This window comes from Taurulus bubalis (assembly GCF_910589615.1).
Source record: "Taurulus bubalis genome assembly, chromosome: 5".
In the NCBI taxonomy this organism is placed as follows: domain Eukaryota; kingdom Metazoa; phylum Chordata; class Actinopteri; order Perciformes; family Cottidae; genus Taurulus; species Taurulus bubalis.
Window position 1 is genome coordinate 24,071,362 of NC_136593.1, and position 15,164 is coordinate 24,086,525.

The 15,164-nt window shown below is 39.1% G+C and overlaps 1 protein-coding gene across 1 annotated transcript; it reads left to right on the forward strand.

The window, feature by feature from the left end:
- Window positions 1–9,788: 9,788 nt before the first annotated feature.
- Window positions 9,789–13,656, forward strand: LOC306737224 (acidic mammalian chitinase-like; the record flags this gene model as incomplete). Its single annotated transcript, XM_079218935.1, has 11 exons — window positions 9,789–9,813; window positions 10,359–10,385; window positions 10,489–10,693; window positions 10,915–10,971; window positions 11,408–11,573; window positions 11,678–11,802; window positions 11,887–12,010; window positions 12,229–12,411; window positions 12,540–12,656; window positions 12,745–12,877; window positions 13,397–13,656. 11 exons carry the CDS (start codon window positions 9,789–9,791, stop codon window positions 13,654–13,656), a joined length of 1,422 nt encoding a protein of 473 aa, XP_079075061.1.
- Between the last annotated feature and the right edge of the window lie 1,508 nt (window positions 13,657–15,164).

A 15,164-nucleotide genomic window follows, 5' to 3' on the forward strand; every position in this document is an offset into this window, starting at 1 on the left:
CAAACACAGCGACACGCGCCGCTGCGGCTTCATTATCATCTAAATTAATGAACGCGAGTGTCCAACAATCGTAAATGCATCAAATAAGTCGGTAAAAGTCGTCGTTTTGTCGCTAGTTTACTAGTCTGAAGCTCTCTTTGAGAAGTGACACTACGTGTTATCTAACCAGGAAGTACGGCGACAGGAGTTGTGGGAAATGAAGTACACTTCGCATCGTTCGACCTGTCTGTGAACAAGGCGGTGCGTTCATAGAACTTAATTTCCCAGGAAGCATTTCGGTGTTTCTGTGCGCTCGATGGCGCGTAGGAGCGTAAGCCAATGGCGTCATCACGTTAAAGAAAAAAGCCACCCTAAAATTGAATTTTCTCTCTTTATTATCATCGTTAACTTCAGCTAGTATCTGCTTTGCGTTGGGTTTTCTTACTAATGGAGCTGGTAAAGTTATATATATATATATATATATATATATATACACACACACACATACATGTATGTATATATCTGTACGTATGTATAAGAAAGAGACTATTTATTTATACATGTAAAATCCTTTTATTTTTAATTTTATGAATCATTTTATAACAGTTTGTGAATTACTGTAATATGCAGTAAAAAGTCACAGGAATATCTGCGACACAATGATTTATTTTTATTTTTGTACGCTGCAAGTTCAAACCAGAGTTTGACCTTTGACCTTTAAAGTCTCACTAATATCTCTCACCATTGCTTCATGTTTGCAGGTTTTTAATTAGTGAGCCGTAGAGATGACTTTGATAAAAGTATTTCTCTGAATGCTTATTAATAAAGTGTTGACTTTCAGGTTATTTATGTTGGATATGAGCTGCTCTACACAATTAATTTACTTTTATTATCGTATTAATTATGTATAAAAATAGATAAGAAATGTTTTTAAAAATGGTCCTAAACTTAAATTCATACTTGAGCCTATTCAGACAGGATGTATTATTTCAGTTTGTTCTCATGGAACATGGACAGAGGTGGTATATAAGCACATTGTGATAGCGTAACGTCAAAGGTATTCAAACTGAAGCTGACATAAATCTTAGTCTTGACATCATGGAGACATCATATATTGTTTCATTAAACCTGTTTGTGCTGAGACTGATGCTGCAGAGAGCATCACTACTTTACTCTCAGTTTAATTTTTCACTTAAGTCAGCGGTCCAAGAAATGATCCTCAGAACAACAAATCACATACTTCACACTACTGCTGCCCAAAAGATACGAAAGCACTAGTAAGTACTAAACTATAGCTGTTGATATTATATTTTAACTTCAGACCAAGACCAAGTACATGTTAGCTTTAAACAAATAAACGGAATTTAATTTCTGCATCTTTGACATCCATTACTTATTTGAATACTTATGAGACTGAATAACAAAAGGATGAAAGAGAGATGCCGCACATAATATTATGCTGCACATATGTTATGAATGATGACACACAGATGACGTTGCTCTATCAGTAGAAGTATAATGTTACAGGAAATTGGGTTATATAAGCAATGTGTAAACTACATGTCTTTATCTGATTTGTAATACCCAGAGAGGATGAGTAACTGGCTCGCTAGTGAAGGATCTTCAGAGAAAGTCTCTGTATATGAGGGTGCTTGGCACCACTAGCTTGCACAGGTTGGCAAGAGTGTCAGTTAATGTGGTTTCCTTGCGTAATAGTGCCCTCATGTGAGTGGAACTGTGATGGCACACAATTCCGGTTTTGAAACCCTGAGAAACATATAAATATTCTATTGCACCGTACACTGAGGGACAATTTGATGTATAGGGTCAAGAAAGAATAGGCTTGAGACTGAAAAGAGAACATGAAAAGAATGTTAAATGGTTCATTAAAATGAGAGAAAAAAGAAAACCTTGAAGCTAAAGCGGAAATGCTCCACATTTTGTATTGTTACAGCCTTGTTAAATATTTAAAGTTCTCTGCAATTATAAAAAGTAGCAGAACTGTTTATTCAATTTGAACCTAATTTGGTTAATTTATTGCTCACATTTAGTTCTCTACATGCACAGAATGAGGCAATGAGGCAATAAAGCTTAAATATATTGGTGCATTACTTGCAAGTCTGAGCTCCTTCAAGGGAAAATGTGCTGATTTTCAACCTGAAGTCTATCTATCCCAAATCAGTTGTTCTTCTTGCATCCAGCTCCGGCATTTGACGTGGCAGTGATGTAGTTGGTGGTTCCTCTGGGAGGTCAGGAGCCTGCTCTAAAATATGGAGGACAGAAAATGACTTAAGTATAAATAAATAAATGCCTGAATAAATACAGGAATAAATAAATAAATGCTTAAATAGATATAGGAATAAATAAATAAATGCTTAAATAAATGTATAAATAAATAAATACAGGAATACATAAATAAATGCTTAAATAAATGTATAAATATATACAGGAATACATAAACAAATGCTTAAATAAATGTATAAATAAATAAATACAGGAATAAATACATAAATACAAGAATATATAAATATAAGTTAGACCTAAACAGGACATCATTAAATAAATATATTTCTACATTTGTGTATTTATTCATTTATTTATGTCTGTATGTATGTGTCCACACGTATTTCTTCATTAATTTATGCCTGTATTTATGTGTCCTTATATGCAAATGAGCTGGGGCGGTTCGAACCTCTGTCTAAAGCACGATTGGTCACAGGAGTGTGATCGCACCTGGTATGTTATGCTCTACTACTTTTTTCTTGCACATGTTGTTGAAGTTTGCAAGGTTAGTCAGCTAACCGTTAGCAGAAGTCGTCGTTAGCACTTGGCAAAATGGCATTAGGCTCGTTTGAGATGAGCCAGTTCTGCGCAGAATCGATCGGCGGCGATCGGCGCGCAATGCATGCCGGCTAGATTTGTGTCCGACTTGCTCCCGACTTGCTCTGACGTCATGCACACGTGGTCAACGATACTCTCACGAGACTAAGTCGCCGTCGATTTCAGAGTCAGTCGCCGCAGTTGCTTTCCAACGACTGCGTGGCCCAGTGCATGATGGGAAACGCCTGGCTGTCGCCACATCAGAGAGCTGATTGGCTCTTAGATCTGACAGCAAACACCACGTGTTGTAGAAAATTCTTATTTTATGTGTAGTTGTAATACTTAACGCTGGATTATTGACTATTAGTCTCATGTTTGATCTAAAAACATTTATTGTGTTGTTGTTAATACAAAATCGTATTTATACAACACACATCAAAACTACTAGTAATGTATTTCACAGGCAGACATCAAAAGACCAAAGGATGCAGCTACACACTAATTTTTACATAAATATATATTTATAAACACATATAATAAATCCAAACGTGATCTGTAAACTACAAGTAAACAAAAGTTCGGAACTAACAGGAAGTACTTTTTTCTGTGACTTCCTGCGTATACACAGCTGACAGCTGATAACTGTCCGACTTGATTGCAGTTTTTGTCAACACCTCCTGCTGCGGCCGCCTGCTCTCGTCTGGATTCCAGGCGAGGCGCAGCTCTAATGAACGAGCCTATCGCTATTACAAGCCATTTCAAATCAATGGCGATCCTTAGTAGCCGATCTTAACCTTTTTGACCTTGGGGCCCAACTTTTCAAGTACAAAGTGCCCCGGGGCCCATTCAAATATTAACACTGTATTGGTTTATTACCAATTGATCTGACTCAAAACTGAGAAAAAAATTGAAATTTGATAAATACATAATGTGGTAATAAAAGAAATACACTGCACAATTATTAGGAAAGTAGTTTTTATTAGGATTAATTGTATTATTGAACTACTACAGTGCTCTTGGTTAATCCACAATGTTAATAAACTTCAAACCTGAATATTTAGGACAGTAAAAGTGAGGTTTTTACTTTCTTTGGAGAATATCTGTGTGTGCACAATTATTGGGCAACTATTAGTGTGCACGCTTGTCTGCACACTAATAGTTGCCCAATAATTGTGCACACACAGATATTCTCCTAAGAAAGTAAAAACCTTCAAAATAATAATTTTCAAATTAAATAAACTGTAAATTTAAATAAAGTGCAAATTAAAATATAGCCTTACGATGTGAATGATATGCTTCAGCAGTCTTCATGTTTGCAGAACCAGAAGTTGCTCTTCATATCTGTGACAGCTGGCTTTCAAAGCACATTTGGAGTTGCTTGTCAGTGACAGGCAGACCTTTTCTGCATCTGTAGTACACTGTCCTTTATCTGGAAAAATCCCACCGGTTTTCCCACGAGCGTTGGATGTTTGGTCTCTAGATACCGCTTTAGCTGTGAAGCCTTCAGTGCTGCGTTAGGAAGCGAGGCTAGCGTTAGCTAGCGTTAGCCCTCACTCCACACAGGCTCAGGGCTCTGCCTCGTTACCTCCGTTCACAAAGCCCTACTTCGTGAAGTCAGGATTATACTTGCACAAACATTTAGACGTTTGGGGGGGTTGTTCAACAGCACTTTCGTCTTCATGTTTTCGTTTTAAATACTTCTCTATAACTTTCGCTACAGGCTAATGGCTGGCTGAGTGTCTTCTTCTGCATATTGACGCTTGTTAAATAACTAACTGATGCATTACCGTCACCAAGTGGTGGGAAGCTGTATTGTAACTGAGCGTCTCGTGGATAACAGTAATATCTCTGGTGTCTTCAACTCACTACCTATGAGTTCCAACGGTCCTCGCGGCCCACAGGTGAAAAACTGAACAATTTTGGCGGCGCTCTAGGTGGCTATGGTTAAGAATCTCTGGCCTAGACAGTTGTTTGACTTCGTCTACAAGGGCCATGTGCTTCTGTCTTGCTCCCCTACTTGACCAATCATGTTTAACAATGAGGTTCGGACCGCCCCAGCTCATTTGCATATAAGGACACAGAAATACAGTCATAAATAAATGAAGAAATACATAGGGACACATAAATACAGACAGAAATAAATGAAGAAATACAGAAATGTAGAAATAGATTTATTTAATGATGTCCTGTTTAGGCAACATTTATTTAATTATTCATGTATTTATTTATACGTGTATTTAAGTATTTATTTATTTATGCATGTATTTATTTATGCATGTATTTATTCATGCATTTATTTATTTATACTTAAGTCATTTTCTGTCCTCCATACTAAAGTAGACGACGCTCAAAAACCGAACTTCCTTGTTCTCTTCGCTTGTATCGCTTGTAAATTAGCTACGTTTCCAGCGGCACTGTAAAATATAAGTGTAGAGGATGTTATGGTGTGACGGTCCCTGTCTCGGTCCCTGTCTCTGTCCCTAATCACTGCAGGTGTGCGTTTCTCCCTTTGTCCCTGGAGAACAGATGACCCGATGCAGAGCACCTGGTCCAGGAAGGGGGACGGCATAAAAGCCCTGCAATAGCGTTGCTCACGGCGCGCGCAGGTTTTCCTCTTGGACGTAGGCTCAGTGACTCCAGGCCGTTGCGTTGAGTTACCTTGTACCTTGTACCTTGTAGCCATTACATTTCACACGCACGCACGCACGCACATGACTGATCTGACTGATTATCACACTCCATAAAAGGGTAACTATTCTGCTATTTAATAAGAATAAAACATCTTACGTTACCCTCCACTGTGGTCTGTGCAGTATTTGTCATGGCCTAAGAGCCGGGTTATGACAATGGACGAGGGCATATTTACAGTGTGAGCGAGAGAGTGGTTTTGTCACTTAGCGCTATTGTAAACTATTTTGTGGAGTTGAAATACATTCACACAGAAAGTCTGTAGTTTATTCAGATTTACTGAAATTATCCCCCTGGTATACACCGAGATTGGTTTCAGATCAACAAGTACTACAGTTCAGCCAGTGACCATGTAAACAGGTTGATTTCTGCTGGGAAATAGAGCATTTCAACATAGAGGTCCATGGGGATTGAAGCGCTTTTGTAGCCAGCCTCAAGTAGCTATTTGATGAACGGTATTTTGCATGACCGAAGGTTTGCATAGTGTTAATGCGTACTAATTATTGGATGCCTGGTGTAGCCTCCAGGAAGAACTTAGCCAAACAACTTATCTCGTTCTCGGAATTTATTGTCCTTGATCACAAACAAAGTAGTAAGTGCTGCAATCGCGATTGCAGGGAACATCTAACGTCATGAACATCTAACATTTCTATTGGCTCTAACTTGTCTAAGAGGAAGGGAATCGTGTCTTCATCTTTTCTCACAAGGCTGGAACGTGCAACGACCAGTCTGCTTCCCTAATCTCAATATACTGATAAACAGGTGTGAGTGTTGTAGTGCAAAGCGTGGAACCTTGAGGAACGTTTCTCACAGACACTTCTCCCAGACAGTATTTGTTAAACTGACCTCGCACAACCTGAACTGTCATATACATAAGAATAATGAAATGAAGAATATCTACAGAATATAATGATTTATATTATCAATTGCTTAACACGCTATTGCACGCAACTATACTCATGTTGCCAAACTGCGAGTGCACACATACCTGCGTACTCAGAGTGACGTTTTGAGCTTTCCTTTATGGTTTGTATCTCTCTCAAACTTGCTGGAACCGGCTTGTGTTTAATAGGTTAAGCAAAGTCCACTGTAGATGCATGCAATATATTCAAGTTCTGGCACAAAAAGCATTTGGCCAGTTATTCAGTGACCCATGTTACGCCAATTAATTTTGATAATACGTGTACTAATACGTGTTTGATAATATGTGTGCTCAAAGGGTGACTCATGAGCGTCCAAGAGCCAGGTTATGCAGCAACAAAATGAGCACTACGAGTACTAAGGTCACTGAGCACAGAGAGTAAAAGAGTAAAATTTAACTTTATCTTTAGCTTTATTCAACACTTGTGTCACAGTGTTGAAAAGCATGTTGCTATTGAAAGAGGAGGAACAACCAGTGATGTGCGGTAAGGTTTGTGGCTGGTGAGGCACTGAGTCAGATTTACAAATATATGAATCCAATAGAGAAGCTTAAATCACCATTCAATTGGCAGCTTGCACATTGACGACTGGTTATTTTTCTTTTTTTGGTTTTATGTCAATCAACGAGACTAAAAAGGTTTCGACATGAAATACACTAACTATTCTATGGAAAGAATGGACATATAATACAGGTTTCTACAAATATTACAGTGGTGACAAACAATGAGAAAGCGAAAGGTATGCGCTCATCCCCGTTTGTGAGGGATTGCACAATCTGAGACGAGGCACAGCTCGTCGCTGCCTCACGTGTCATTACGTGTCACGTGTTATTATAGAAAGACTTGAAATGATTAGAATCATACAAAAATTACATATCAGTAAATAAATATTCATATTTATTTTATTGTATCATTATTTGTGTTTTACTTTTCATGATGACAGGTGAAGCTCTGCCTCCCCTGGCCGCACGTCCCTGGTAACAACTTTGTTAGGCTCATTTTCTTTGCTAGCTTGCTAATTCGGCCATGCTTTAATGTTTGTAAAGCATAAATAGTCTTCACTATAGGTGAGGTCACAGCACATACTTAACTTATGAGTAGTAACTACTGAATTAATCATGAATTGCAGCTTTTTTTTAATCATTTACCAACACTTTACAAATGATCTTATTAATTAATTATCTATAAGTCCTAATACTTCATTTATTATACTTTATTTATAATTGTGTTTATGAATTGCATACTAATGAGTTACTAATGAGTGTTCCTGTTGGAATAATACTTTAAAAATTATGAATTCAGTGTTTATTCATGCTTTACTAATGCTAAATAGTGTGTACTTATTATAAAGTGCGACCCAATTGTCTCTATTCTATTATTTAATAAAACACAGATCTCTGGAGGAGTCACAAAAAGTTGTTACTACAATACAAATTCAGCATGGACCATTTTGTTGGGGCAAGAACATTTTCCTTCCTCCAAAGTGGGGCGTGACAGAACAAGTTTGAGAACAGCTTTAAGTATAAAGACCTGGGCTCACAGGGGCCATGTGGACCAACGTAAACAATCCCACCTTTCTGAGTTGATCTGATTACTTTGTGCTTAAGGTGTGAATTTCACTCCATCATTTTCGTTGTTGTTTTGATCACACAATATTTGTGTTATGACTAGCACAGCTTTTCAAAGTGAGAATTTGTAGCTTTTATGTTTGTATTATCTTCTATGTTAATTCAAAAAGTAGCCACTTGATTTCTAGCTGCTGCTTTTTATTAAATCTGTACATTAATCAGTATGTAGTTGCCCCAATATCATACAAAACTAAGAAAGAAATGATCTTGGGGAAATTCTTCTCTGCATTTGACCCATCCCTGGATAGGGGGCAGTGGGCGGCCCTGTGAGGCGCCCGGGGAGCAGCTAAGGGTTCAGTGTCTTGCTCAGGGACACTTCGACATGTGAGCTATGGGGGACTGGGGATCGAACCGGCTACCTTGTGGACAACCACTCATCCCCCTGAGCTACAGCCTAAAACAACAAAACACCTCTTTTCTTTTATTGTTTAATTCGTCATACATACATATTCTTTATTTGAATTCATTACTTTACAATCATGAGAGATATGACTAGTTTGTCACCAGCTGCCATCGTCGTATACTTCATATCATTGTGGTTTGAAGATTACACCTTCTGTGTGTTTGATATTTGTTCTCTTTGTTGTTAATATCGCACCACTCTGTGTCCCAGAATGCTCCTCACTTATCTCCAAGTGAATGTAGAAAAAACAAGCTGCCAGCTGAGAAACATCTTGATGGGCAAGGGTCAATGGCAGTGTCCAACAAAGGACAAAGATAAAGTAATCAATGTATTTGTTTTTATTATTATGATTCATATTAAGTGTCACATAGTGATTTTTTTAATTATACTTCCCAGTTTCATATAAAATTTTACAAGTTTATCACTAACTGCAGCTACCAGACTATAAACATAGGTACTTTACGCTGGCTGTGCACATCAGAATCAAAATCAGAATCAGAACCATTTGTTCGCCAGGCATGTTTACACAAACGAGGAATTTTCTTGGCGGAAGGTGCATAACATTAGACATTAGACGAGACGATCAACGACAACAACAGTGCAATAGATATTAAATTAAGTATAAAATGTGTAAATCTATGACCACCATGTGTAGCCCAGAGTCATCATATTACTGGTTGTCAGAGGAATGCTGAAAAATAAACTTGGTATTTAATTTCAATAATACATAACTGGATCCAGCTAATGTCTGCGTTTTGCAAGCAAAATAAACCCATAATTGATTTTTATTGATCAAATATTAATTATCACTTGACTGAAAGTAACTAATTGATGTAAAAGTGATGTTTTAACTTCCCATCAAGTTACAGTACAGTAACAATGACACATTTATCCAAACTGAAATATCAGGACTATGATCAGATGAGATGGCATTGTTGCATCTATTTACAGACTTAATGTATAACCGGTTCATGTGTTGAATGCATGCTGTGAATAGAGTACCGCACTCTGTAAATTATTGTCTACATATCCTACGGTTCAGAATATGCAGGATCTTATCGAAACATGTTCTAATAACCACAGCATTTATCACCCCAATGTATCAAAGGCTGCTACACCTCCTCCTTTCTCTGTGCACAGTCGACTGTATAAAAGGCCAAACTTTGCTGCGGTTATTTGGGTCTCTGGTCTTGTCCCAAGGTGAGTTTACAAGGGAAAACAATGCCTCTAAGATTTCATTTTTATTTGTGATCATCTTGTGAACGGTTTATTGTTGTTGTTGTTTCCATAATTGATCCTGTTTCACTTTGTGTCAACTAGTATTCCAGTGTTGTGAGAAGTGAATTCAAGATGACCAGACTTACAATTCTAGCAGGTATTTATTTACATTTGGTGCTGTATTACTCTTCACTAACGGACTATAATATCTATAATGTTGTCATCCTGATTGTCCATACTGTAATTCTATAATGGTGGTCTATTCTGTACACACGGCATCTATTTCCTGGCTGTCCGTCCGGTGAGAGGAATCCTTCCTGTGTTTCGCTTCCTGTTCCTCTCACTTTTTCCCCGTTAAAGGGTTTTTATCTCAAATTAATTTTATACCACAAATTTCTGATTTGTGGTATTGGGCTATAGCAATTGAATTGACTTGACTGAAAGAAACAGTGTGTAGCATTGAGGAGGATTTACAGGCTGAAATGAAATATTCTATTAATAAGTATGTTTCCTTTAGTGTAGAATCACCTAAAGTAACAGTAACTCCTACAGTAGCTCATAAAGGACAAACTAAACATTGGCTTTAGGGAGGGTCGTTCAACCTCACAGCTACATGCCACCAGATCCAACACACTGGACCTGTAATTTATTTTTTGGTTGGAGCTTTTCTTTATCTAACCGTTTCTTTTCTATATTCTTCAGGCCTATGTTTGGTGATATGCCAACTGGGTAAGTCGTAATACTTTTTGATCAACTGGCAACATTTGATCTGGATTTTCATTTGAAATTACTGGACTCAATGCTTCTGTAATGTTCCTTTACTCCAACACAGGATCTGCCACCCAGATGGTGTGTTACTTCACCAACTGGTCCCAGTACAGACCAGGTTTGGGGAAGTACATGCCACAAGATGTGGACCCCTTCCTGTGCACCACCCTGATCTACGCCTTCTCCATCATCAACAGTAACAACGAGCTGATTACCTATGAGTGGAATGATGAAGTCCTCTACAAGTCTTTCAATGGCCTCAAGACCAAGTAAGTGTCAATAGTTTAGCTTGGTCAGAGGTCAGGCTAAGCTAGCAGAAGTTCAGTGCCTTGCACAAGAGGCAGGGTACTGCTTGCTGAAATTGGCACTTTGCTTTAACAAGGATTCAAACCCAGATATGTTTTCTACTGTAAAATGTCAATAGACTACTTGAGTCTGAACGAGCGATTGGAGAAAGTGTGGTGGGAATGACCTATCCTCTGTTTTCCAGAAATCCTCATCTGAAGACTCTACTGGCTGTTGGTGGATGGAACTTTGGTTCAGCACAGTGAGTAACATTTCAAATCACATGTAGTAACCACTATATTCTTGAAACATCCTGGAAGTTCAATGACGTCTTAACTGTCCAAAATGGTGGTGAGATATAGTCTGAATATAGTAGGATAGTTTTTGTTGTTTTGTTAGCTTTCCTAAAGGAATATTTAGTGGATGTTATCTTTAACATACAGCAGTTAGCTACTTACAGAAACAAATCAACAATAGACAGCTAGCCAAATTGTGTGGTCTTCTAACTTTGACGCTTCTACTAAAAACATATTTCCAATTAATGCAATTTCAAATATTAATCACCCCCAGCCTCTAAAACTGCGGTCAGGTGTTTTTCCCAAAGGTTAAGGGCCAAAGGCCAAACGCTGTTGCCATCTATAGCAAAAAGGTTTCTGGATCGTACCAAGTATGAAAACAGAGCATCATCTTCCTCGCAGGTTCAGCATCATGGTGTCCTCTCCAGCCAACCGTCAGAAATTCATCCAGTCATCCATCAAATTCCTGAGGACTCATGGATTTGATGGTCTGGATCTGGACTGGGAGTACCCTGGATCTCGTGGAAGTCCCCCAGGGGACAAACAGAAGTTCACTCTGCTCTGCAGGGTGGGTACTCCTGCTTGAGTTTCTAGCTGCAATTCACTGCTACTGTTGTAGGGTTTAGATCATATTGACTTCTATCTTATTTACTCTTTGGTCTTTATTTGCAGGAGCTTGTTGTTGCATACGCAGCTGAGGCCAAGTCCACCGGCAATGCTCAGCTCGTGGTAACTGCTGCAGTGTCTGCTGGAAAGGGAACCATTGATGCTGGATATGAGATTGCTGAGATTGCAAAGTGAGTGTGCTTTCATTTATGCTTCTTAAGAGAGATAAACTGTTCTACAAAGTTGTATTAAATGAAAATGTCCCCTATCTCCAGGGAACTGGAATTCATCAATGTGATGACCTACGACTTTCATGGAACTTGGGAGCAATTCACTGGACACAACAGCCCACTGTTCCGTGGATCACAGGACCACGGTGATCTCATCTACTTCAACACCGTAAGTTGACATTGGGTACTGGAGATTCAATTCAGTTCATTTTACAAAGCCCAAAATCACAAATACAAATTTGCCTCAGAGGGCTTTACAATATGTACACATAACATCCCTGTCCTGGGACCTCACATCGAATTTAGGAAAAACTCCCCCAAGAAATGAATGTACTTAGGGGTACCTAGCCCTTAGTTTCACTTCAGCTCTCCCATCAAATGTTGTAGGACTATGCCATGAAGTACTGGAGAGACAACGGCACCCCACTGGAGAAGCTCAATATGGGATTTGCTGCTTATGGTCGTACCTTCCGTCTGACATCATCAAGCACTGGCGTTGGAGCCCCAGCTAGCGGTCCTGCAGCAGCCGGACCATTCACACGTGAAGCTGGATTCTGGGCCTACTATGAGGTATAGTTTAGATAAGGCTCAATATGGTATACAGTATATCAGTTACAGTGGCATTTAATGGCCTGCTTGAAAGACAAAATACAAATGAAATGTAACGCGACACAAACCTCATGATGTCTATGGTCTAGATCTGTGGATTCATGAAGGGCACCACTCTTCAGTGGATTGAGGACCAGAAGGTTCCCTATGCCACCAAGAACAGCGAGTGGGTGGGATTTGACACCAAGGAAAGCTATGAGACCAAGGTATGTGGCATGTCAGCTCTAGAATGTAAATATTCAAAACAAATCCAAAGTATTTACACCAGTTTATTTTTGATGTTTGCCCCAATAGGTGCGCTACCTGCAGGAGCAGAAGTTTGGTGGTGCCTTTGTGTGGGCCCTCGATTTGGATGATTTTGCTGGAAGATTCTGCAGCGAGGGTAACCATCCTCTGCTGAATCATCTCCGCAAACTTCTTAACATTGGTAAGTCCAAAGCATTTTTAAGCAGAAGTTTTCCTTTAAAGTTATTACACTATGGTTTAAGACGATAGTAATGTTTGACATCTTTAGTGGTCTAGTGATTAACGATTATTACCCCTACTATTATCCCTTCAGGATCAATTATCTTTGGCTCTCATAGTAAACAATCCCAATGAGTTTATTCTTATATTCTTATAGTTTGTCTTATTTAAATCTGCATCAGGTATTTTTGTTATCAAGTTACTCTGTAATATGGGCCTGTAACGCGTAGATGACATGATGACATTTTACAGTCATTTGCCATATAAAAAATGACAAACATGCATGTTCAAACAGGTATTTTGCTTGTAATACCACTTCTTACTGTAAGGCTTGAGAATGAGCCACCCTCTCTGTCATTTATTGGAGTAATAGAGAATGTACAGTGCTGTCTGGATTAGTCATTTAAATCATAGTCGAGTTAGAGACAAATGTTAATGTGTTTATTTGCTTCAAACACCTTCCTCTCCTTCAACCATTCAGAACTGCCCCCACTGCCCCCTACCTCCGCCCCCACCACCCCCAAACCTGGTGCTAGCACCACCGCCCGTCCAACCACCGCCACCACTACCACCACCCACGCCCCAGGATCTGGCTTCTGCAACGGCAAACCTGACGGCCTGTACCCCCACCCAGATGACAAGAACAACTTCTACATGTGCGCTGGTGGCATCACCCACGTGAGCAAATGCGGACCTGGATCCATCTTTGATAACAGCTGCAAGTGCTGCGTCTGGCCCTGAGCGGAGACAATGTGGATTACAGCTGATGCAAAACTCAACTGCTACATCCAATGTTAAAGTTCTCTTGTATCCTCTGTGTATACGATCGTTTACCTAGATGTAACATCCATTGCAAATTGCAATCAAAAGCATTGAAGTACTTTGCTACATATTGTTTAGTATCAGTAGCATAAGTGGTGCCATGTTTCTCAGTCTATCTCTGGACCAGTGATGAGCTTGCTAGCTGGCTAGCTAGCGGGCTAGCCAGCTAGCCATAGCTAGCATAATCAATAATATGTAGCTATGTGCCAACAAACTATGGAACATTTGTGCCACTGACGGGCATGGCCCCCCCAGCACCGTCATATTAATGTTCTTTATCACTTTGTGCTGTATCTATTTCCCTTTTGTGTTGAGAAGATAACTGAGACTTGTGTTAGCTTTGGGGCACTGCTTATTAATGCTTTGTAAAGCATCATGAATTCAGTGTTTATTCTTATTTTACTAATGCTAGATAATGTGTACTTATTATAAAGTGCTACCGAAAATTGCAATCACTTTGAAGTAAACCAGATTGCTCCATCAGACAAAAACAAATAAAATGTGCAGTCACTTTGTTCAAACAATGCAAATAAAGTTCTATCTGTGCAAAAAATAACTCATATTTGGCCGAACATTTCAAGTCCCAGCATGACCCGTTCAGACAAAGTTTTGGCATAAAATAAGTAATTTTTCCATTTTTGAACCGAGCGACACCGTTTTTTGACTGAAACTCCTTCGTAGCAACCCAATGCTTTGTTTTATTGTGATTTTTATTGCAGATTCCGATTCTTTAGGTCCTAATCTTTCCAAAAAGATGTCTTATTAGTATGTGGGGATGGTTTTCTGAAATCTGGCTCATATCATACTGGATGTTTGTAATTATGATAAAAAAATGTTATAAAAGTAATTTCTTTGAAAATATACCTTTTTCACAAATAAATTAGTATTAGAACTCATTTGGGGTTCATATGACTACTTGAACTACTTAAACACGGGAAAAAAGAGGTACAGAGGAGGTCTACGGTTTTCAAAAGGTTAATGCTGCATTCACACCACGCTTTCCTGCAGTGAGTTTACTCGCCGGTCTATTTGTTATCATTCACTACTCTCCGCGCTAGACACGCCAGAGAGTAGGAGGGCCTTATCGCCATGAAAACAGTTAATTTTCACTATCCACCATGGAAGAAATAACCACTATTTCTGCTTTACATGTTGTGGAAGTCACACAAACGTCAGAACATCAAACATCCTTGTGTCTGGGGTCATAATATTATCTGTGAATGAGGCAATTCGCGTCATTCAGGAAATGTGCTTTATTCGCTTCCATACGCGTCTGTGCACCGACTCTGCATGTAATCTAATCACAATGCCTTTGGTGTGAACACTGCATAACTCCAGACTTTGGGACTCTTGTCAGGAGCAAACATCCCCAGTTCTCCCACTATGAATTCCTCCAGACTCAGGTCTATGTCAGTTTGAAGTCAGTG